The sequence below is a fragment of the Chionomys nivalis genome, chromosome 3 (assembly GCF_950005125.1).
Source record: "Chionomys nivalis chromosome 3, mChiNiv1.1, whole genome shotgun sequence".
Lineage (NCBI taxonomy): Eukaryota > Metazoa > Chordata > Mammalia > Rodentia > Cricetidae > Chionomys > Chionomys nivalis.
In genome coordinates, this window is record NC_080088.1 from 77,868,202 (window position 1) to 77,892,145 (window position 23,944).

The 23,944-nt window shown below is 40.6% G+C and overlaps 1 protein-coding gene across 4 annotated transcripts in view; it reads left to right on the forward strand.

Moving 5' to 3' along the window:
* The window catches only part of Spidr (scaffold protein involved in DNA repair), a 225,393-nt gene that overhangs the window by 135,523 nt on the left and 65,926 nt on the right, over window positions 1-23,944 (forward strand). For all 4 annotated transcript variants that reach the window (XR_009056844.1, XM_057764939.1, XM_057764938.1 and 1 more), the window contains 2 exons: window positions 5,843-6,029; window positions 7,838-8,088. Coding sequence is in view for 3 of the 4 variants with exons in the window: in XM_057764939.1 (XP_057620922.1) it covers window positions 5,843-6,029; window positions 7,838-8,088 (438 nt within the window). In the remaining variant the exon portion in view is untranslated. The remainder of the gene's footprint in view (window positions 1-5,842; window positions 6,030-7,837; window positions 8,089-23,944) is intronic.

Genomic DNA, 23,944 nt, shown 5'->3' on the forward strand with positions numbered 1-23,944 from the left:
CCAGGTTTTGTTCCTTTTAGAGATCTAAGAATGTACTTATTTTTGGAAATTGTGCAAGAAATATCTTAGAAATGCTTTGCAGATTTTTTGATGTTTGGGGAAATATGTAGCATTTCTTTGGTAGATTTGAATCAGTAACTTGAAGATGAAGTACCAATAAAATATAATTTTTCCTTAGATTCAGTGTATTTGTTTAAGAGGGAATGGAATGTAAACATTTCTTAGATCATCATATTTCCTTGAACATTTGTGCTATTAATAACCTATTGATATATGACAGCTGTAACTGACTACACTGCAGTATACCTGGTTGTATGCAGTGGTTTAATTTCAGTTATGGATAGCAAGTAGGCTTTACCTTTATTTGTAGATTTGAACTTCATTTTCAATTATTTTTTGTATTTTTTTTTTTTTTTTTTTTTTTTTGGTTTTTTGAGACAGGGTTTCTCTGTGGCTTTGGAGCCTGTCCTGGAACTAGCTCTTGTAGACCAGGCTGGTCTCGAACTCACAGAGATCCGCCAGCCTCTGCCTCCCGAGTGCTGGGATTAAAGGCATGTGCCACCACCGCCCGGCCATTTTTTGTCTTTTTTAGACTTAAATATAATTACAACTTTTTCCCCTTTTCTTTCTTTCAACCCCTCCTTTGTACGACCTTTTTCAAATTCATGACCTCTTTTTCTTTAGTTGTTACATAATGTATATATATTCCTAAATATATAAATACAGCCTGGTCATGTGTATATACTGTTATTTGTAGGTTTGTGATTTACAGGCTGTTATGTAAGGAATTTATGGCTTTACAAATTGTTACAGCTTGTTACACTGTAAGTGACTTCAAATCTTACAATCAGTGATCAAAACCCAGTACATTTATATGAATGCATGAGCAGAATAAGGATTGCTAAAATGGACTGAAACTACCATTTACAGAATATCACATATTTCTTGCCTGTAATTTCTTAGAAGTAAGGATCATTTAAACTAAAGTACCAAGTAAATCATGTCTGTCACAACTGTTATATTTCCAATAAATCAAAAGTATGATATTGTTTTATTTAGCCTATGTTTATCATTATTTTACCATCTCAATGTAATTTTAATCATTTGATTGCTTAAGAATGAAAACACTGCATTAATGATGTTTTTAAGAGAAAAATGCCAGTAAATATAGAAAAGCTGCTCAACCTTACTGTCCATCACATAAAAGCAAATTAAAACTATATTGAAATTCTGTCTTCCCCCATGAAAATTGCTGTCATTAAGAACAGTGAATAAGGGGCTGGAGAGAGGTCTCCATCTTCACATTAGAGATACTTGCTGATCTTAACATAAGACCCAGGTTCTAGTTGCAGCTTATAAGGTCTGGAACTCCAGTTCCAAGGCCTCTACACCCTCTTCAGGCCTCCAAGGGCACACTTTCAGGTCACACATGTCCACATATGCAAACCATTCATGTGCATAATATTAAAATAAGTAAGTCTTTTTTTTTAAAGAAAACAAGTAAAAACAAATGCCCGGTGAGGCTCCACTGGAGAAAGTCAATTCTCCTTTTGCCAGTGGTTATCGATTACAGATAGCTTCTCGGTTAGGGGTGGGTCCCCATGTTTACTTCCTCCCCTTGGTGCTGGACCCTCATCTTACTTGAACCTGTACAGGCACTGTGTATGCTTGCACCATTTCTGTGAGGTCATATGTGTGTCAATCCTTTTGTGTCTGGAGGATACTTTTCTTGGAGCCATCTGTCACCTCTGGCCCTTTTAATCATGAACTTCTCTTGTGCATAGGCCTCTGAGCCCTGATAGAGCTTTTCCCTACTTTATCCCTTTCTCCCACCCACCTTCCCAATTAATCCTTCCACGCTAGTCTTTTCTGTGTCTCTCTCCAACAATATATTCTATTTCCCTTCCTTGTGAAGTCCTCTCTCCCTGTGCAATTCCTCAATAAGTACCTAATCTCTGTGTTTATGCCTTTGTAGCATACATATCAAAAGCTTAAAAACTGACATCCACATGAAAGAGACTGCTTTACCTCACTCAGAATGATTTCTTTCTAGTTCCATTCATTTGCCTGTAAATTTCATTTTTAACAGCAGAATAATATTCCACTGCGTAAATGTACCACATCTCATTGCCGATCTGTTGACTGACAGCTAGGCTGTTTCGGTTTCCTTCAGTTATCAGAGCAGCAGTGAGGGTGGGTGAGCAAGTGTCTCTGGAATAAGATGGACAGTCTGTTGGGCGTATGCCCAAGAGTTGATGTTCCTGGATTTTCAGGCAGATGGATTTTCCTCTTTCTGAGGAACAACCACACTGATTTCCATAGTGGCCTTGGCAGTTGAAATTCCTATGAGCAATGAATAAGTGTTCTCCTTTTCCCAAAATCTTGCCAGTGCGTGCTGTCATTTGTTTTATTGATCTTGGCCATTCTTACTGGAGTAATATGAATTCTCAAAGTAGTTTTAATTTCTGTTCCTCTGATGGCTAAGACTGTTGAATATTCATCTTTTGAACACTGCTTGTTTAATTCTCTACTCCAATTTTAAATTCAGTTATCTCTTGCTGTTCAAGTTCTTCTTATCTTCATTTTATATATTTTAGATACTAACCTTCTACCGGATGTCTAAGTGGTAAAGATATCTTCTATTTCATAGCCTACCACTTTGTCTGAATGATGGTTTCCTTGCCATGCAGAAACTTTTCAGCTGCATGAGGTCCCATTATTGATTGTTGGTCTTAGTGCCTGTGGCAATGGTGTCCTGTTCAGGAGGTCTTCTCCTATGCCAGTGAGTTCAAATGTATCCTCTACTTTTCCTTCTGTTATCTTCCGTGTATCTATTCTTATGCTGAGGCCCTTGATCCATGGACGTGAGTTTTATGCAGGGTAATGAATGTAGATTTGTCTTCATTCCTCTATGCAGCCATCCAATTTGATCAACACCATTTGCTAAAGATGTTAACTTTTTACCAGTGTGTATTTTTTGACTTCTTTGTCAAAAACCAGGAGTACTATGCCTGGGTCCTCAATTCAGTTTTATTGATAAAAGTGTCCCAAAGGTTTGGATATGTTGTTTTTATTTTTAAAAGGTTTTAATTTCCTTCTTGATTTTGGTCTTGACCCATTTACTTTCTGTTATTGGTATCCAACTTTAGTCAATGGTGGTCAGATGCAGGGAATTTCAAGTTTCAATTTTCTTATGTCTGTCTAGACTTGCTTTGTTTCCTAATATGTGGTCAGTTTTGGAGAAAGTTCCATGAGCTACTGAAAAGAAAGTTTTGGGTTTTTTTATTTGTTTGTTTGTTTGTTTGTTTGTTGGGGTGAAATGTTCTATAGATATCTGTTAGGTCCATTTGATTTATAATGTTATTTAACTCCAGCATTTCTCTGTTTTTTGTGTTTGTGTTTTGGAGGGATTTTTATTGTTGTTGTTGTTTTTGTTTTATTTTGTTTTGTTTGTCTAGTGGCTTGTCTATTGGCAGAAAGGTGTATTGAAGTGACCCACTATCACTGTGTGAGGGTCAATACGTGATTTTAGCTATATGAACTTGGATGCCCTTTGGTTGGTGTATCCATGCCTAGAATTGTCTTAAACACCAGAGATTTGATCTTTTTGTAATCTGTTAGTGAGGCTTAGCACTAAAGTTTTTGTTTGAAATGCTAAATTTTTCATTTACAGTTTTGGTTTTCTTTAGTGATTTTTTTCTTTCATATCTTGAACTGTTTTCATTATTTCACTCAACTGTTTCTTTGTGATCTCACAGTCTTCAGTAAAGGGTTTTTTCATATTCTCTTTAAGGTCTTTGAAGATATAATTGCTATTCTGAAGTCCTTGTCTTGGGCTTATCTGTGGTGCATTTCCTAAGGACGACCATGATAGGATTACTGGGTTCTAGTGTGGGGTGCTGACTTGACTGTTTATGTTTCTGGTTTTTGTGCTGGAGTCTAGAAATCAGGGGTGATGGAGTTTAAAGTGTCAAGGTGTTAATATCTGGTCCAGTGTTGTTTTTGGTTTCTGTTACCCTCAGAATCCTAGGCGAGTGTGGTGGCTTGCGGGCTTGCTGGTAGGGAGTGCTTCCACTATCTACTCAAAGCCACATCACAGTTTCATAAAAAGGGAATGAGCTCAATCAAATGGACTTAGATTTTTTCACTTCTATGCCTTTTATATTTTAGTATGATTGCACAAATCAGTGTACATTAACTTATAGATTAATGAGATTCCGATCATCTATACATGCACACATTGCATTAATCATGTACTTCCAGCTGTGTGCAGAGATGGTTCACTCCTTTGTATTCTTTTCCAAAATATTCTCGTTCTTTTGTCTTTTTGTATAAATTTTTTCTTATTTTATATTTTTTCTTTATTTCTTTCATCCCTTCCCCTCTTTTCTTTCCTTTCTTTCCCTTCCCTTCCCCCTCCATTCCCTTCCCCCTTTCTTCCTCTTCCCCCTACTCACTCTGTAGCCCAGGCTCCTCTGGAACTTGAGGACTTTTTGCTTCAGCTTCTTGAGTCTCAGAATTGCAGTTATAAACTACAATACCTGTCTTACTTCATTTTATTTTGTTTTATTTCGCTTTAGTTGGGTTTTTGAGACAGGGTCTTTTCTATTTAACATGTGCTGGCCTAGAACTTATGATCTTCCTTTCTCAGCTTCCCAAGTAGTGTGGTTACAAATATGTGCTTCCATAGCCTGCTTTCATATAAATTTTAGGGTAATCATGTGTGTGTCTGTTTGCAAAAAAAAAAAATAAAAAACAAAAATCAAAAACTTAAAATGTTGTCATTTCAATGGGAATTGTGTTAAATCTCTATTTTAAGGTGATCCTCAACCATATGGAGTTTGAAGCCAGCTTGCACAACATGACGCCTGTCTCAAAATGTGTATGTGGGGGAAGTCATATTTTCCTGCTTCTTTTCTGGTGTGTGTGCTTATTCTTTCCTTCCTGCACCGTGCATTACTGACTGAACTTTCAGCATTGCATTTAATAAAAATGTAGAAAGAGAAAATTTCTTAATTACCTTCTTAGCATTAAGTTGAAAGAGTTTTCTTTTTTACATCAAAGAGATTTATCATTACCAGTTGGTGTTATCTCTCTCCCCACCTATCGGTGTTGTCTAATGAGAGGAACAAGGTGATGTGTGTCAAATTCTTTCTTTCAAAACCTGAGCGTTTCAGTTTTCCTTTTTAGCAGCACATCTTGATGTAAAGATTGCACTGAAGTGTCACGTTAGAGCACTGAGGAAACCTCATAATCTGTCTGGTGACTTTCAGCTTGTCTGTCTCTCTCAATCCAAACACAACTGAGGGCTGTGACTAGCTGGTAACAAGGGTCCATGTTCATTCACCATTTGATATTATATTATTTGAAAGATTAGATCTGCTTATTTTATTTGCAAATAATAGCCAATTCATTGTTTGAGCGCTTCTTTGATACTCAGAGTCTTTGCTCATTCTCATCTGTGTCTCTTCCTGAGAGGACATGGATCTTCCTTAGAGGGCTCAAGCCTAAGGGCTTACGTGACCTCCCCTAACTAGCATGAGACTCGCACAGAAATGTCAGGTCCATCCTAATTGTTAGGAACCCTTCTTCCTGATGGCTGCTATGGTCCTTGCAATTGATTGCTAGGGATGGCTCTCTTTCTAGACTGATGTGGTCTGATGTGTCTAGTATCACGAGCAGCTGCCACTCCAGGCCCTGGCTTAAGTGGTCTTAGCCATCCATCGTTAGGAGTGCTGTAGTTTAGCGTTCTGTCTTGATTTTTACCACAGCGTTCCTTGTTTTACAATATAAGGAGAATCCAAGTTGCAGAAAAACTGATAAATTTCTTTTTCTTTTTCAGGCAGAAACTTCTTATCCCAGATGGAAGCTGTCCTGTTATTCTGAATACGTATTTCTGTCAGAAAGCTGATGCAAGAGAAGCAGTACCTGAAGAATACTGTCAGGATGCCTCTCTGCCAAGAAGAGACATAGCGTTGGCCCGGATGCTTAGAATTGAGGAGATAACACGTAGTTCATCCAGAAGTCAGGTAAATTCTCATTGACTTCTAATTCTTACACTTGTAATATTGTTGATCTCTGTATTTGAAAGTAAGGATATTCATCTTCTGTTCCTAGCTATATGTGCTAGTGTGTATGTTGTTACCATTATTGTGCCAGAAGATATGAAAACTGAAGGAGCATTTAGTCATGGTCTCATTATAATTTTCATTACATGGCTTTAGTCTGTATTTCAGTTTATTACAACATGAAAGTTCTCAGTGCTGTGGGGTTATGATTAGCACATTCGGGGATTATAAAGTATTTTCTCTATTTTTATCTTAAAATTAAGAGTTTTAAGTCTTTATTATGTTCTCTGTTTTCCTGGTATCTGTGTCCATTGAGATAAAACTGTATACTTATGCTAGAAGCTATATGATAGAGATTGATTTAATGGAGTTTGGGATAAGGACTCTGAACTATTTCAAAATGGATTTGGAATTTCACAATAATTCACTGGTAGTGGGTAGGGTCCATGAAGACTCAGCTCTGTGAATCTGTTTTCAGTACACTGGAATCAAATTCTCTAATTTACCAGAATCACCGCAGAATACAATATTGAGATTAGAAGAAAGAAGGAGGGAAAATCAGAAAGTGGGTAAACCTTCACCCCGCTTTAAACCATTTTAAAACATCTTCCACTGACTATCAAGAGAAGTCTCTGGAAGGAATAATTTGAGGAGGACCTATGACCTCCACACACATACCATATAGTACACACAAGCGCACACACATGGGGGCAGGGGATATTAAATTCAATAATAAAATTTGTCAAAGTATACTTTTAAACAGTTTATGCTATGTGAAACTCTTCAGATATGTTTTGTTAGATAACAGTAACCATGTAGCTTACTGGTAAAGAATACAGATTTTGAGAGGGCTGGAGAAAAGGCTTAGTATTAAGAGTCTTCTTGCTGCCAGTCGGTGGTCGTACATAACTTTAATCCTAGCAGATTAATTGGGAGGCAGAGCTAAGCAGGTCTCTGAGTTTGAGGTCAGTCTGGTCTACAGAGCTAGTTTTAGGACACAGTGTTACACAGAGAAAACTTGTCTCATAAAACAAAACAAAGGGACAGACAGACAGACAGACGGACAGACTGTGCTGCTATTCCAGAGGACCCAAGTTCAGTGCCCAGCATGTATATAGGTAACTGACTGTAGCTGCAGGAGATCCAGTGCCCTCTCTAGTTCTCCAAAGATGCCTGCACACATGTATGCAGTTCCCACTGACACAGAGAAAGTAACATAGTATCTTGGAAACATGTACTTTGTTTCACATCCTGCCACAGCAGCTTTATGCTAGGTCACTTTGAGCCATGTTATCTATGAGAATAGCTAATTGTGAGAATAAATAGTAATATGTAAAGAACTGAGTCTAAAAGATAACAAATACTTCAAAAGGGTCATTGGCTTATGATCTTTGATATTATATAGTTGTGAGAATACATGAGTATTCAAATTGCTTAAATTAACAGATTACACATTCAAGTATCTAATAAAATGACTTATTTTAATTAAAATGTATTCATTCTTTCTGAATAAACCAAAAAGGAAAACTATCCCCATGAAGTAATTAATGATATGACAGTCTACTTGGTACTGTTAGTAGAAGAAACTTTGCTGTGCTGTCCTTACCTACCTCCACTCGTCAGCAGGCTAGATGGCAGGGCAACATGTTTGTCTGTATGTTTCTTTATGCCCTGCTGTGCCTTGACAGTTACCTCATGATGTCGCTATATTTGGACAGCATAACATTGTAAGCCAAACTGAAACTGCTGCTTTTGTATGTCTTGGACAGATTGCATGTAATGGCCTGGCCACCACTGGCACAGGCTGGACCCACGGGCCTGACAAGACAGAACAACATCTTGCAGTTGGTGCTCCCCTGAGGGATTCTCTTCTGGACATTGTGGAAAGCCAAAGAGCTGACCCATGGTCTGGAGTCAGGGTCCAAGTAGTAGTGCAGAGAGTTTACTCCCTTCGCAGCAGAGACAGTGCCAGGAGCCAACAACGGCACACAGAGGGGCATACAGATTCACCTGGAACGTGGTGAGTAGCAAACATAGACACAGGAGAAAGGAATCACAAGAGTTCCCAAGAAAGGAAACTCTGTTCAGAAGAATTCTGGGTATAATTCATTGTATACAGAGACTGTTTGTATATTTTTTTTGCATGAGAATTTGGTACATGTGTACCAAATTTGCTCAAGGTTCTCTAGAGGAACGGAACTGATAGAATGAATATGGGACTTACTAGAGCAGCTTACACCCTGTGGTCTAGTATTCAAACAATAACTGTTCACTAATGGAAAGTCCAGTCTCTTCTGGTCTTCAGGATATGCTGGAATCCTGAAGAAGTCGGATCTAATGTCACTGAAGGAATGAACTTGCCAGAGAGAGTGAGGACAAGCAGGGAAAGAACAAAACTCCCTTCTTCCATGCCCTTTATATAGGATGCCAAGGTGGCCCAGATTAAAAATGGGTCTTTGATGTCAAATGATCTTTTTTCATTTCTAGGAAGTATCTTTAGTTATATCTCTCTGAAAACACCCCTGTAGACATACTCAGAATCACGTGCCTTATGTACTCCAAATCCACTCATGTTGACAATGAAGATAAGCCACTGCAAATTTAATGACCATATATGACAGTGTACATGTGGTTGTAATTCATGGTCATTTTTTTAACTTTATTTATTCTTTGTTGATTTCACATCATGCATTCCGATCCCACTTATCTCCCTGTCCCCTTGCATCCATCCTCTGCCCTTGCAACCTCCCCCCAAATCAAAACAAAATAAAAGAAAAACTAAAGCAACAAACAACAAACAAAAGTAGGCAAAGCTGTAATGTGGCCTATTGAGTCACACAGTTTACTCTTTTGTCCATTCATCTTTACTTGCAAGTATTTGTTGCCTTTGGGGTCTCTGGTTTCTGCTGTGCCACCAATAATGGGCTCTCACAGGGGTCCTATGTCATGGAGATCCTGCTATTTTGTATCTGTAGGTTCGTTCCCTTCTCATGCTCCAACAGTTTATAGATTTGGTGGATGTTGAGATGGGCCGACTCATAGCCCTGGTTCTGGACCTGGGAGAGCTGGGTTCATCAGTTTACCAGCGTTCTCTCATGGTCACTACCCAGACAAGCTCTTCAGTGCCTAGCTCACCCAACGCAACCTGCAGTAAGGATTGGGACCATTTCTCATGTTCTCAGGTCCTCAGATCTGGTTTACCCACTCTCACACATCTATAGAAAAAAAATTTAGACCAGTTCTAGAAAAAAACATCCCTCAAAGGTATACCCAGCTGCTTGGGTTTTAGTTAATTCCAGATAAAGTCAAGTTGGCAACAAGAATAGCCATCCCAATATAGTATACACAACAAAGGATTTTGTCTCATTTATGTGAGAAGTCTTACTAAAAACGTCCATGGACTGATGACTAGATTAAAAAACATAGTGTATCTGTTGGGCTACTGTCAGGCCCTGCCCTACCTGGAATTGTTACTTTTACTTTCAGTGGCTCATGTTGTAGAAAACAGTACAGATTTAAGATATATTCATAGAGTGCTGAAAAGACAATGGCATGTGGCTACTATACCTAAGATATTGCGTATCAATTCTTTAAAAACTGAGTATATAATGGCAGTTCGACATTCTGTGACTCTGAGAGACTGCTATTTGAAACAGAGTGTATGATGCTAATAGGATGTCCTGTGGTGATGTGAGTACTGTGTGCCTTCACTGTCCAAGGCAGTGATTATTGTAGACCAGAAATGTGGCTAGTGTAACTAAGAAACTAGAATTTAAATTTTTATCCCATTACTCATTTACATGTGTGAATGTGTTTCTGTGTGTGGGTGTGTGCATTCCACTGCATGTGTATGGGAGTCAGAGACTATTGTGGGAGTCAGTGCTCTCTTACCATCATGATGGGCCTGGGATTGAACTCAGACTTTGCCTGCTAAGCTGTCTAGTAGCCCAGTAACTGTTTTAAGAGGGCTGCTGTGTGAGGGCTTTAACAGCAAAGGCCTCACCCATGATCCAAAGTACTGTGCTCAGACGGGCATGGGAGGCATGTCCTCAGATTTAGGCCCTTCCTGCTTTATCTGGGATTTTTGTTTAGTTTTTTTCAAATGACTATAGAAAACTCATTAACTAAGGAGTTTATGGTAGAACATCGGACACGATTTTTTAAATGTTATTTTCCTGGTGCTTTTGAGTGGCCCTCCGAGCAACAGATTATAAATTGAAAGTATTCATGCTGCTCACTGTCAGTGAGAACTGACAGTTGCTTGTGGTGGTGCCGTCTCACTGCAGTGGGAATGCATAGAGAGAGCTTCATGTTGCCTCTAATTGATGCTCAAGGGAATGCATTCTATCTGAAAATATCCTCAATGTTTAAAAATCCTGTTGAGGTCTAGAGTGGAAAACAATTCATTTGATTTATAGATTCTTTGCTCTTTACTCTGGGAATTTTAAATAAAATTATCAAAGACAGTTTGAGGTTAGATACAAATTTTGTTTGTATTTTAGTTTTGCTTTAAAGAAAGGCATACAAATAAGGTGGTGACTAGGACCATCCTGCTGAAGCTTCTCCTGCCAGATACTGAGCACACTCCTAGCACAAAGAGACCGAGCTCTGAGTCACCGTGACACTGGTGTAATCACAGTGCATCTCAAAAGCCATCCTCTGTGGCCTTCACTGGTGCCTGTTGTTGGAATGAAGAGCCAAAAAGGCAAAGCTTTGAAAATCTGACTGATGTTGATGCTCATATTTTGTGTTATCTATACTTTAGAATCTTGTCATGGCATGAGAAATGAGAATATATTTGTGGAGGGTTGTTGGAAGACCAAGTATAAGCCTCAAAACTGGAAAAATGGCGTTCAGTTACTGACTTGTGGTGAATATGCTATCTGTGTAGTCCGTGTATGATTATAGACAATAAGACTAACTAGCATTTGTTCCTTTGCATTCATGAGGTTCTTACTACACACTGGAGGTTCTGCACACAGCACAGAATGAAAAATGGATTGGAATAAAGTCCCCAGTGGCAGGGTGGAACAAACTGTATCTAGATTAATGCTGTCCTAGGGCAGCAAGAGACTGACCTCATCCTGCGATACTTGGTTAAACTGTGGAGGAAAATGAATTTTTGAGTACTTAGTCTTGGATTTGAGGACAGTGCTACTGGTGCCTTGAGTACGTGAAGTTCTGATCATTAGTATTTTCTAGATTTGTTTGTTGTGATAAGACTATGTGGTCTATGAATCTTACAAATATAGAAAGGGAATTATAATTTACTAATTATTAGTATACTAATTCTCTGTATATATTGCATGTAACTATGTGTTTCTACATGCATATAATTATATATTAACAAATATACTTGCATTAGAGATATATTTAACCGTATGATTTCCTTCAGTAGTAGTAGTTGTAGTATGATTTCTTTTAGTAGTGTAGTTATAGTCAGAGGCTGCTTGTTCATTCCTAACTGCCCAGACCGAAATAATTACACAAAAACTATATCATTTAAAACACTGTTTGACCAATATCTTAAGTGTATTGTTAACTAGCTCTTATATCTTAAACTAACCCATTTCCATTTTTTTATATTTTACCACAAGGCTTATGGTTTACCGGTAAAGTTCCCAGGTGGCTACATGACATCTCACTGACTCTGCCTACTTTCTCCTCTGTCTCTGCTTGAAATTCCCACCTTATTGTATTCTGCTAAGCCACTGGCCAAAACAGCTTTATTCATTAACCAATAAAAGCAACACATATACAAAAAGACTTCCCACACCAAGTAGTATTAGTTGTGTGTGTGTGTGTGTGTGTGTGTGTAACAGGATCCCCTGTAGCCCAGGTTGTTGTTGAACTTATTGTATAACCAAGGATGACCTTGAAGTCAACAGTTTTTCTACCTCAACCTCTCAAGTGCTGGGATTATAGGCAATTACCAACACAGTAGGCTTTCACAGTATGGCTTCCTATATACACACACAGACACACAAGCCAGTGAAAAATAGATGGTTCAGTCAGTGGTTAAGAGCATTTGTTGCTCTTGCGGAGGACCAGTGTTCCATTGCCAGTACCCGCGTGTTGGCTAACCACAAACTGTAATTCTAGTTCCTTAAGCTGTGTCTCCCTCTTCTGGTGCTGAAGCACGGGGTTCACAGACATCACACAGTGAAAACACCCAAACATTAAAATGAAAGAAAACTCTTCCACACAGATGTTTGTGTGGCAGCATTATTCACAGTAGTCAAAACTAGCAACCATCTATACAGCCCCTACTAAAAACTTTTCTGTAGGCCATTTTATTTCTCATAGACAGATTTCCAAGTAGATTTGGTGAGTTGTATAGTGTTATTTTAATAATATTATCAATTATGTATTAATTTAATTATTATAATTTTATTATAATTTAGCTAAATAATTTTATATTTCTACCAACAATGGTGTACAACCATTTTTATTTTTCACCTGCTGTGGGTTGCACACCTGTAATCCAAGCACTAGTTACATGAAGGCCAGGGAATTTGAAGGCAGCCTGAAGTATACAGGGAGAATTTATCTCCAAAGGAAAGTTGGGAGGGAGGACTGGAAAGAATGCTCAACAGTTCAGAGCACTGACTGCTTTTTCAGCTTACTTCTGTCTGTAACTCCAGTGCTTCTAACAGCCTCACACAGACATCCAAAGGAAAGGGGGGGGGGGGCGCGGGGATTGCATATCTCCATATACTCACTAAAACATTCTACTCCCTCTATCTTTCCTTCCTCTCTTACCTTTTCTCTTTTCTTTTTTAAAATAAAAACTGTCTTAATAGGTATAAAATGGTATTTCCTTGTAGCTTTGATCAGATTTTATAAATGATGTTGTTCTTCTTTATATGCATTTGTTGCCAATTTGTATCTTTCTTTGATGACTGTCACTCTACTGAGTTTTTAACTTATTTTAAATTATATTGTCTTTTTAAAGATTCTTTGAGAATTGAATACATTGTATTTTGTTTCCCTCCTTTAATCTCTAATTCAGTACCTGCTTGGCCTACGTAGTTTTTCGTTGCTATGATAAACACCATGACCAAAAGCAAACTGAGGACGAAAGGGTTTATTTCAGCTTAATTACTTATAGTCTATCAGGAAGGAAGTCAAGCAGGCTGGAACTGAAGCAGAGACCTTTGAGGACTGCTGCTTACTGACTTGCTCCTCATGGCTTACTCAGCCTACGTTCTTCTACCACTCAAACCTACCTACCCAGGATGCTACCACCTCTACAGTTGGCTGGGATCTCCCACATCACTCCTTCTTCAAGAAAATGCTCTACAAGCCTTCCTATAGGCCAATTTGATGGAGACATTATCTTAACTAAGGTTCTCTCTGTATTGGTATTCTGTCTGGCCTGAGCTTGCGTATGTCTTGTGCACGCTGCCCCAACTGCTATGAGTTCCTATGTGTGATTTCCCTGTTGTCTGGAAAACACTGTTTCATGGTGGTCATTTGTTTACCCGTCTAGAGGTTATGGAACCGGGGGGAATGGAATAAATGAAATGGACTAAAGTCTCATGCAGGTCAGACTTTATTCAGTGCATCAGACAGTTTATACCCTGAGTAAAGTGTGCAGTCACAAGGACAAGCCACACAAGTGGTTTTGCATAGGCATATAAACAAATACCAAGAGTCAGTTGTAATGAATAATCTGAAGTAGTTAGCTCATATCTGCTACACCTGGGAAGAGAACAAAAACTTGCAAGAACAATTCTGTGATTTTGAAAATCTGAGGTCATAAGACTTTTGTCTTGTTTTCTTGGAATTTTCTCACAAACACTCAGAATACCTGTCACATGACTCCATTCTTGGACTGTGTTCCAGAAATCATTCCCTGCCTTTGGCTCTTATAGGCTGCACTTTCTTCGCCAGTTATCCTTGAGCCCTGTGGGGAAGGAATATGTTAAAGATTTTCTACTTAAGACTAACACTCTGAAGGCTCTTATTTTCTATTCTTTAGCCAGCTGTGGGTACCTGTGTTAATCCCCATCTCCTATAAAAGAAGCTTCTCTAATGAAGGTTGACTGAGGCACTCTCTGTGGATGCAATAATTGTAGATTGTCCCCTCAGGCCTATGCACCTCTTGCCAAAGGTTCTTAGCAACGCTTTAAGTGGTAGATGTGGGATTCAATTTGGTGAGCCGGGCCTAAATCTAATCAGAAAGCATTTCTTTGCGCCCTTGACATTTGCACCACTTTTGCATCAGTGGCATATTTTGCCAGGCTATTGTTGTAGTTTGCAGGGTTCATAGCTGAACAAGATTGATTACTGTCCTATTCCAGAAGTGTGCATAGCACCTTCCAAAACTATGACAGCTAGCCAGTAGGAATGAAGCTTCCAGACCAGTACTAGCTTCATTTCTCCTATAACTCAAGTAAGTGATGTATTCAGCAGCAGGGTCTCTTACCTTTGAGCTCTAGGCCATAGCCAAGGACAATGGCAAATAGTCTGTGATACTTCCTTTCTGGCACTAAGTTTTTTGTTAGCTGTGTCTTATAGACATATTGTTATCCTATTTATAGATGCCTATCTTTAAAGCTTAGATTTGCTTATAGATGGGTTTTGTTTCTTAATTTATTCAGCTAATCTGTGTCTTTTTTTCGTGTGAAATACTTTAATAATTCTAAATTATCTCCCTCCAGTACTTTGCAGTATATAATACATTTTTTATTTTTATTTTTTATTGCTTTATAAATAATACCATTCAAAATTTCCACCTCTTCCCCTCCTCCCATTTCCCTCCCGCTCCCCCACTCACCCTCTCCCCTACCCCTCCAGTCCTAAGAGAGGGCAGGGTACCCTGCCCTGTGGGAAGTCCAAGGCCCTCCCTCCTCCATCCAGGCCTAGGAAGGTGTGCATCCAAACAGACTAGGATCCCAGAAAGCCAGTGCATACAGTAGAATCAAATCCCAGTGCCATTATCATTGGCTTCTCAGTCAGCCCCCATTGTCAGCCACATTCAGAGTCAGGTTTGATCACATACTCATTCAGTCCCAGTCCAGCTGGCCTCGGTGAGCTCCCATTAGATCAGTCACACTGTCTCGGTGGACCAACCCCTTGCGGTCCTGACTTCCTTGCTTATCTTCTCCCTCCTTCTGCTCTTCATGGGGGTGGGAGTGAGGTGAGAGGAAGGGGAGGATTCGGGAGAGCTTGGGGGAGTGGGATGGTTGAGATGGAGGAAGGGTGGATATGGGAGCAGGGAATAAGATATCTTAATTAAGGGAGTCATTTTAGGGCAAGAGACTTGGCTCTAGAGGGGTTCCCAGGTGTCCACGGGGATGTCCCCAGGTAGGTCCTTGGGCAGTAGAGGAGAGGGTGCCTGAACTGGCCTTGTCCCATAGCCACACTGATGAATATCTTGAATATCACCATAGAACCTTCGTCTGGCGATGGATGGAGATAGAGACAGAGACTGACATCGGAGCACTGGACTGAGATCCCAAGGTCCAGTTGAAGAGTAGTCTGTGTCTTTTAATTGAAGAGTTGAGGCCATTAATATTTAGAGTGTTGAAAATATATGTGTATTGCAGTCATCTTAATACTTTTTGCTGGTTTAGTTGTTGTTTGTTTTTCATTAAATTATGGCTTCATTTATTTACTTTCTTTTTTCTTTTTTTTGGTTTTTCGAGACAGGGTTTCTCTGTGGCTTTGAAGCCTGTCCTGGAACTAGCTCTTGTAGACCAGGCTGGTCTCGAACTCACAGAGATCCGCCTGCCTCTGCCTCCCAAGTGCTGGGATTAAAGGCGTGCGCCACCATCGCCCGGCCATTTATTTTCTTTCTACAGCCTTTTGGTTGTGCTTATTCCTCTCTTGAATTTGGGGTATTGTTTCTGTATTCTTAGCATTTTTCTGTTGGTTATGACTTTTTTTAGGTTGTTGGGATTATGCTCTCTCTCTCTTTCACACACACACACACACACATCTATGACAAATAGTTTTGCTGGGTACAGTAATCCAGTATGGCAGTCATGGTCCTCTAGAACTTGAAGTATGTTGCTATGGACTCCTCAGACTTTCAGCATTTTAGTTGAGAAATCAGATATTATTCTGATGAGTTTTCCTTTGTATATAACTTGTGTTTTTTTCTCTTGCAGCTTTCAGTATTTTTTTCTTTTGGATACTGTGATATTTTGTAGGGTGTTTCTTTCCTGGTCATGTTGGGTATTTGTGTGCTAGTACAAGTGTATGAGTGTTGTCTTAGTCTGGGGAAGTTTTCATCTATGATCTTGTTGGAGATCTGGTTTATGCCGTTGACCTGAGATTTCTCTTTTATGCTTATAATTCCAGTATTTGGTCTTTTGATGGTGTCTCAAATTTCTTTTATTTTTTTTTTGCTTATTTTGTTTAGGTCCTCTACTATATCTTTGAGTCATGATAGTCTATCTTCTGTTTGAGTCATTATATTTGTAAGGCTTTACCCTGAGTATTCTCTTTGGGGTATTGAGTTTTTCAATTTCATCTTTATTTCAGCTTTTTGTTTCCTTTGGTGTTTATATTTCTTTATTAAATTCAGTTTTTCAAATCCTTAGTTTTCTTCATTATTTCATTCAGTTGGATATTTGTAATTTCTTGGACATCACTCAAACATTTATTACTTTGTTCTTGGAGTTTGGTGAAGTGTTTGTGTCTTCCTTAAATTCACAGAATTCTTTGGTAAAGTTTATGCTTGTCCTTTTAAAGGTTGTACCCTGAGGTCCATCTAGGTAGCTCTCATTAGAAACCTCATGGTTTGGGTGGGGAAAGGCTGTCTGGTCCACTCATGTTGTTTTTGTTTCTGTGTCTGATATGATAACCTGCCTCCGTCAGATCAGGCTAAAACAGGAGATGGTTAACCTGAGCTAGGCCAGGGAAAGCTGCTTTAATGGAAGCATAGCTCCCAAAGCACAGGTCTAGAGCTTGGTCCAACAAAGAGGATTCACAAAATGAAGAGAGTTCATGGCCACCGGTCTAAAATTTGGCCTGCATATTTGTAGATGGCAGCAAGTTGGGAGAAGGGACAAAAGGGAAGAAGTGACTTAACTCAGAAAGGTAGTTTACAGAGTTGTAAGGGTTAAATCCTCATTTGTTTGCTTGATGATAGCAATTCTGACTACAGATAGACAGAATCGTAAAACAAATTTTAACTTGCAGTTTTTTAGTGACTAATGATACTGAACACTTTCTAAGTTATTGGCTATGTATTTCTTTTCTTTTTTTTGCATGTTGTGGGGGGCTCTCTGTTATTTCCTTAGCTCTATTGCCTCCCCACTCCGTACAGCTTTTTCCAATATTCATACTTCTTGGGATCTGTTCCTTTATGTAATGTAAATATTCTTGATTTGCTTTCACTGATTTAAGAGGATAAGAATCTCAGAGTCCGGGACTGTGTGAACTGAAAAGGAGGCGCGCACACATTCACTGTGCTCTGCTCTTGGGGGTGTGTCGTGTGAACAAGGAGCCTATGGAGGAGACTGGCTAGTCACTGTTAGACCAGCCTATAACTGTAGATTCATGGGCCAAGGTCCGACACAAAGGGCATTTGGTGTTGGTAGGAATACAATATGAGATGTCAGTGTTGAGTTTGAAATCCTCACCTTGCATTGGGTTTCCCAGAGGATAAGGTTTGAATGCTGAACAATGAGAATATGCAGGAAGGAGAACACTGAAAAGAAGGGAGGGAGGGAGAGAGGGAGGGAGGGAGGGAGGGAGGGAGGGAGGGAGGGAGGGAGGGAGGGAGGGAGGAAGGAAGGAAGGAAGGAAGGAAGGAAGGAAGGAAGGAAGGAAGGAAGGAAGGAACCCATGCTGGTGATTGAGCAGAGAATTGATTGCTGCTGTTTACTGAAAAGCAGCCTGTATCTTTTTAAAAAGAGAGGTGTTATACACACATGTATGTATTTTAACAAAATGCAAGGTGGGAAGTTCAGCAGAGCATGCAGCAGGGTATTAAGGACAAGATAGATTTCTACTGTAGCTAACTTAGCCATTGTGTTTATTTGTTTGTTTGTATTCTTGCTTGCTGATTTAAACAGGGTGTCACGTTGCTCTTCCTATGCAGTCAAGGCTAATTTTGAACTCCTGATCCTCCTAATCCTGAGCAGAGACTGCATAAGCAGGTGCCGCCACACCCAGCTTGAATTATTTAAAAGACAGAATTGGACGGTTTTTACTGTGTTCATAAAGTTGTGACTGCCACTGTCTACTCCCAGAACAATTTCATCACCCCTCAGGGAGACTTGAACCTATTGATAATTGTTTTGAGTTCCCCTCCTGCTCCCTGGTCCTTACAAGGACAAGTGTACTTCCCAACTACTGTGGACACTTTCCATAAATTACAGATTTGGAGCTTCGTTGCTTTTTAAGGTCTGTTGTAAGGCGTGTTTTCTCACTTGATTGGTTCTGTCTTCCCATGCTGGCACTGAGCATCTTAGTAAGGAAAAGGCTGTACCTTTGATTCAGGTTTCTCCATTCTGTTTGGTATACAGTCTGGGTAAATGGTAGGGCCTCTTTTAATTTGACAAATGTAGTGTTTTCAGATCTACAATGAATATCCAGTGTGGTCATGTTTTAGTTCTGAAATTTCAAGTGTCCTTGTAAAATAAAACTAGAAAGAAGATTGTGATTGTATTGCAGAGGGTTAGAATTTATCTTACAAAGTACTGACTACAGTGGATATGCTGAAGCAGTGTTTGTGGGTAGGGAGGGAAACATGAGAATCTGTGTATGAGGAGGAGGTACACGTCCTGCCATTTGGGCACCATGAGGAGTGAAGTGTGATAGTCACTTTTAGTTGTCATCTTGACACCATGTAGAGCCACCTTAGAAAAGTCTAGTGGAGGACTTGTCTATACTTGTCAGCAGCACTGTGCTGCGGGTTTGAGTCCTGGACTGTGCGAGCTGAAGAGAAGGCTTGTGTGCACTCACTGCTCCGCTCTTGACTGTGGTGTGACGCGTGCATTCACTCTGCTCTTGACTGCGGTGTGATGCGTGCATTCACTTTGCTGTGCCCTTGACTGTGGTGTGACGCGTGCACTCACTGTGCTGTGCTCGTGACTGTGGGTGTGACGCGTGCACTCACTGCTGTGCTCATCACTGTGGGTGTGACAAGCTGTTCTAAGGCCCTGCTACCTAGACTTCTGTATGATGAATTGCAATTTGGAATTGTGAGCTAAATGAACACTTTTCCCCCCAAGCTGTTTTTTGTCAAGGAATGTTATAGCACCAGAAATGAAATTCGTAGCAAGAGGCTTCTTCAGGGAAATGTTGATATTTGATAGTGATTTTAGTTCAGTTTAATGGTGAAAACTGGTCTACAAACAGCGATGAGTAACTTGAAAATTGGTGTTGGGAAGACAGGCCTGGGGAGAGGATGTGAAACAATTCTGCTTAAAGTCAGAAATTTACCCCTTCCAGTGGAAATTCACTTAGTTGCTGTGCCTCTTGGCTATGTGAGAGAAGACCTTCAAAGGACTGGTATAAAAAATGAGCCAGAATGAGGCAGAGGAAGGCTGCTGCTGACCACTGACCACTTGTCTCTATCAGTGCTGGGGCCCTTCCTCCCTCACTGTACTTATAAGATGGATGCAAAACAGGACCCCTGGTGGGAGGGTGGCCAGAGAACAGAAGTTTGGTTAGAGTTCTGGGCAGAGGGATGAGTCACCTCCAGTCTGCTTCTGCACTGCAAGTCAGTGCCTCAGGCATTGAACATTAGCTTTCTGTACTGAGAGAAAAACTTGTACAGCTCACTGAATAATACCACCTATCTGAAAAGGTGAAAAAAATGTCAGCGCGCCTCTGTAAACTTTAAGCTCATATTTCAAATATATTAAAAGGTGTTATGACCTGCTACTGACTTGTCCTGTCCCTTTAAGAGATAAGTCCCGCCCACTTCCCCCTTCTGCCAAAGCAAGAGGATCTTCCACTTCCAGCCTTCACACTCTGCCCTGGCTCTCGCCTCTCTGCCCCCTTTCCTTCCCTAACCTACTGAAGAAACTATACCCAAACCCTCTCTCTGCATGGTGTGCCTATCAGTCTCTGTCTCTCACCTGCCCCAGCACCTCATGGGACCCAGCTGCCCCTTAGGGACCAGTGCCATTTTATGTAAACCATTACAAAAGGCAAGCTTGAATTCCATGATAATGAAATAATTCACACTCTCTTTATTTTAATCTTGATCTTGCTCAGTGGTCATGTCTAACACAAAGTGAAATAGAAAAATGTTATGAAGACCTGTTTTTTCTGTCAACAAACATTGTGGCCCATAGCAGGGTAGGGCATCCTCATAGCACACAACAGTCCACAAGTAACATGAAAAACTGGTAGACAGTTCCCACAGTCCCATGCAGTACTAAAAGCCAGGACTTCTTTTACCATGTAAAGATAGTGACTGTCTGCTGCTCAGAATGCTTTCTTCTGGAATGTAAGTCAATAAAAAATTACTTGCCTTAAGTATTTAGAATAAAGTATGATGGCATACTTTCGGTCTTAGCTCTTGAGAACATCAAAAGGTCAAGGTCAGTCTGGGCTACATAGCTAGTGTCTATCTCAAAGCAACAAAAAACATAAAAGAATTTAGAATGTGTACTAAGGCATTATCTGAACTCAGACTTAATGGTACTGTAAGGTTAAGAAACGACTCTCCCCGTATTGTGGCACATGCTGCAGTCCCAGCACTGGAGTCTGAAGCAGGAGAGTCAAATTTTTGAAGCCAACCTGTGCTATAAAACCTATGCCCTGTGTTTAAAAAAAGGAAAGAAAAGAAAAGCCTGGGCTGCAGAGATGACTTGGAGGATAAGTCATCCAGAGGACCCAGGTTCAGTTTCTAAGACCCACCTGACTTCTCACAGTGGTCTGTAGCTCTCCAGTTCTGTGAGATCTGATGCCCTCTTCTGGCCTCCGTGTGTGGGCACCAGGCACACACATACTCAGACATACATTCAGGCAAAACACCCATAAACATAAATTGATTTTTTTTTCTTAATCAAAGAATCTGGGAGCTAGGTGATTTGGTAAAGTGCTTGCTCTGCTAACATGGGCATCAATCTAAGCTCAATCATCAGCAACCACGGAAAACTCCTGGGTCAGTTGTCCATGTATTACCAATACTGGGGGGAGATGAAGACAGAAGACCCTCAAGGTCCCTTAGTCAGCCCGTCTAGCCTGCTCAGCAGAGCCCCATGACTCAGCAAGAGACTGTCTAAACAACCAAGGGGAGTCCTGAAGAATGGCAGTGGGGTGTACCTACTTACCTGTACACACATTGTATGTCTCTCTCACACATGAACAAAACCATTGGCGTACATGTCTGTAACCCCATCGGTGAGGAGATAGGGACACAAGGAACAGCCGTTCTGGATCATCCTCCGCTTTGCAGCAAGCTTGAGGCCAGCCTGGAACAGATGAGACCCTTTCTCAAAAGAAAGGAGAAGAGAGGAGAGAGGAAGGAAGGGAAGAAGGGAAGATGGAAAATGGGTTTCTGAGGGTGCTCTCCTTTTGCCTTTGAAATTTTTCTGTCTCCTGTTTGTTATTGAACTAAACTCAAGATCTTCAGGGGAAAAAAATGACTTGTGTTTTACTAGAGCATGTCAAGCTCCCACCCCCAACCACTAGTGCTTGGCAAATTCCTTGCACATACTGTTCAGTAAACAACTTCAGGGAGCCAGGCCCAGCCAGTTCATTCACTGAGAGCCTTTGGAAAGGGCTGTCTTAGTGCAGCCTTGACGTGGGAGAAGTTGAGAAGTTAGCATTTGTGTTTTCATTAGTTCTTTTTATAACAATGAGCCAGCTGTAGCTGGTTAACAGGGGCGGGACTGCCTGTTAGTGTGCAGGTCTCTTACGCATGATAAAGGGCTGCTGACGGAAACCGGTTTTATTACTCATGATACCACTGTGGTGTTTATATAAAGTCACTTGCAGGCAAGTGCTGTGATTGAGAATGTCCTGGTTAACACTCCCTGGATGCTATTCCACTGCACACTGCAAAAACAAACAAAAGACTCCACAACATAGATCACTTCCTATTAAACCAGTCACCCTTGGACGATGTGTTCAGGCAGAGCTAGATCCTGGCTGCCAAGGATATTTCTCCTTTCAGGGTTTTAATCAGGTGGAGAAAGTCATTTTTGTTCCAAACATAACTAGGAATCACATTTGGGGGATAGAGAATAATTTACCAATTATTTATAGCTAAGTTAAACAGAATCATGCATATTACTGTGACCTTTGCTGGGTAAACTGCCTGAAGACAAAAATTAGCTTTATGAATAATTTTTGGATACATTAATACAGTTCATTGAAAATGTGTGTATTTTTCTCCATAACAAAGTAAAAGTGAGAAGTGAAAACCCTTTTTATCATTATTATTTTTTTTATTGATCCTTTGGGGATTTCACATCACGCACCCTGATCCCACTCATCCCAGTCCTTCTGTGTCCGCCCTCTACCCCTGTAGCCTCCCTCCTAAAACAAAAAATAAATAAAATTTCAAAAAAAAAAAAAAAGACCACTTCCCTCCTCTCCTCCATCTTGCCCATCGTTGTAGTGACTTTGGGAGCTGTGGCGTGTCACAAGCAGCTTTTTTTTTATTGTTTATTTATTAAAGATTTCTGCCTTCTCCCCGCCACCACCTCCCATTTCCCTCCCCCTCCCCCATCAAGTCCCCCTCCCTCATCATCCCTAAGAGTAATCCAGGTTCCCTGCCCTGTGGGAAGTCCAAGGACCACCCACCTCCATCCAGGTCTAGTAAGGTGAGCATCCAAACTGCCTAGGCTCCCACAAAGCCAGTACGTGCAGTAGGATCAAAAACCCATTGCCATTGATCTTGAGTTCTCAGTAGTCCTCATTGTCCATTATTTTCAGCAAGTCCGGTTTTATCCCATGCTTTTTTTCAGACCCAGGCCAGCTGGCCTTGGTGAGTTCCTGATAGAACATCCCCATTGTCTCAGTGTGTGGGTGCACCCCTCGTGGTCCTGAGTTCCTTGCTCGTGCTCTGTCTCCTGCTCTTGACTTGTAAATGCTCATTGTAATGAATCAGCCTGGTTCAAGGCCTGGCTTCTGCTACACCGTCAGTACTGGACCCTCGCCAAGACTCCTCCCAGATACCCTGCTGTTGCACAGGACCAGTCCCTTCATGCGCTCAGGCAGTCAGGGATAGGGTAGATATTGGGGTGGGACAACCCAAAGCTGAATGTAGGCTTGGGTGGAGCTGGGTTGGTAAGCCCAGACCTCCACCGGGCACCACCCCTACACACAGACACACACACACACAGATACACACACATATGGGGCAAGGCCACCTTGCCCTTATGTTAGCCATATTAGGACCAGCTCTCCCATGAAGGGTGGAAAACATTTTAAATAAAGTTTATTAGTTTTTTGTGTGACTTGTTTGGAGATTGAAGGATGAGCCAATTTAGACAGTATTCTTTTTTTATGGGTAAGAAACATCTTGTTGGTAGCGCAGAGCTTATATATATATATATATATATTTATATATATATATATATAATGCTTATATATATAAAGCACTCTGCCACTCTGCCATGAATGGATCCAAGCAGCTCCTTCCTGCAGGGGTTCAGTGTGGGAGTTCAGGTGGCAAGCCCCTCTGGAAAGGAAAGGTTCCCCTGAACACCCACCTTAGTGAAGGCTGCATGTGTGGAGGGCCTCACACAACTCTCTAGGACACACTTCCACCCCCAACTCCCAGGTTCCCGAGTTCATTGTCAATGCTGGGACTGTGGGGTTCCCCTGTTTGGTGAATCAGTGTCATTATTCACTCAAAAGCTTAGGGCTTTGAGAAATGCTTATGGGGTAATTTTTGGGAATAGAAGGACTGGCATTCTTTCCTTGAGAATGGCAGCCAGAATGTGAAGGGA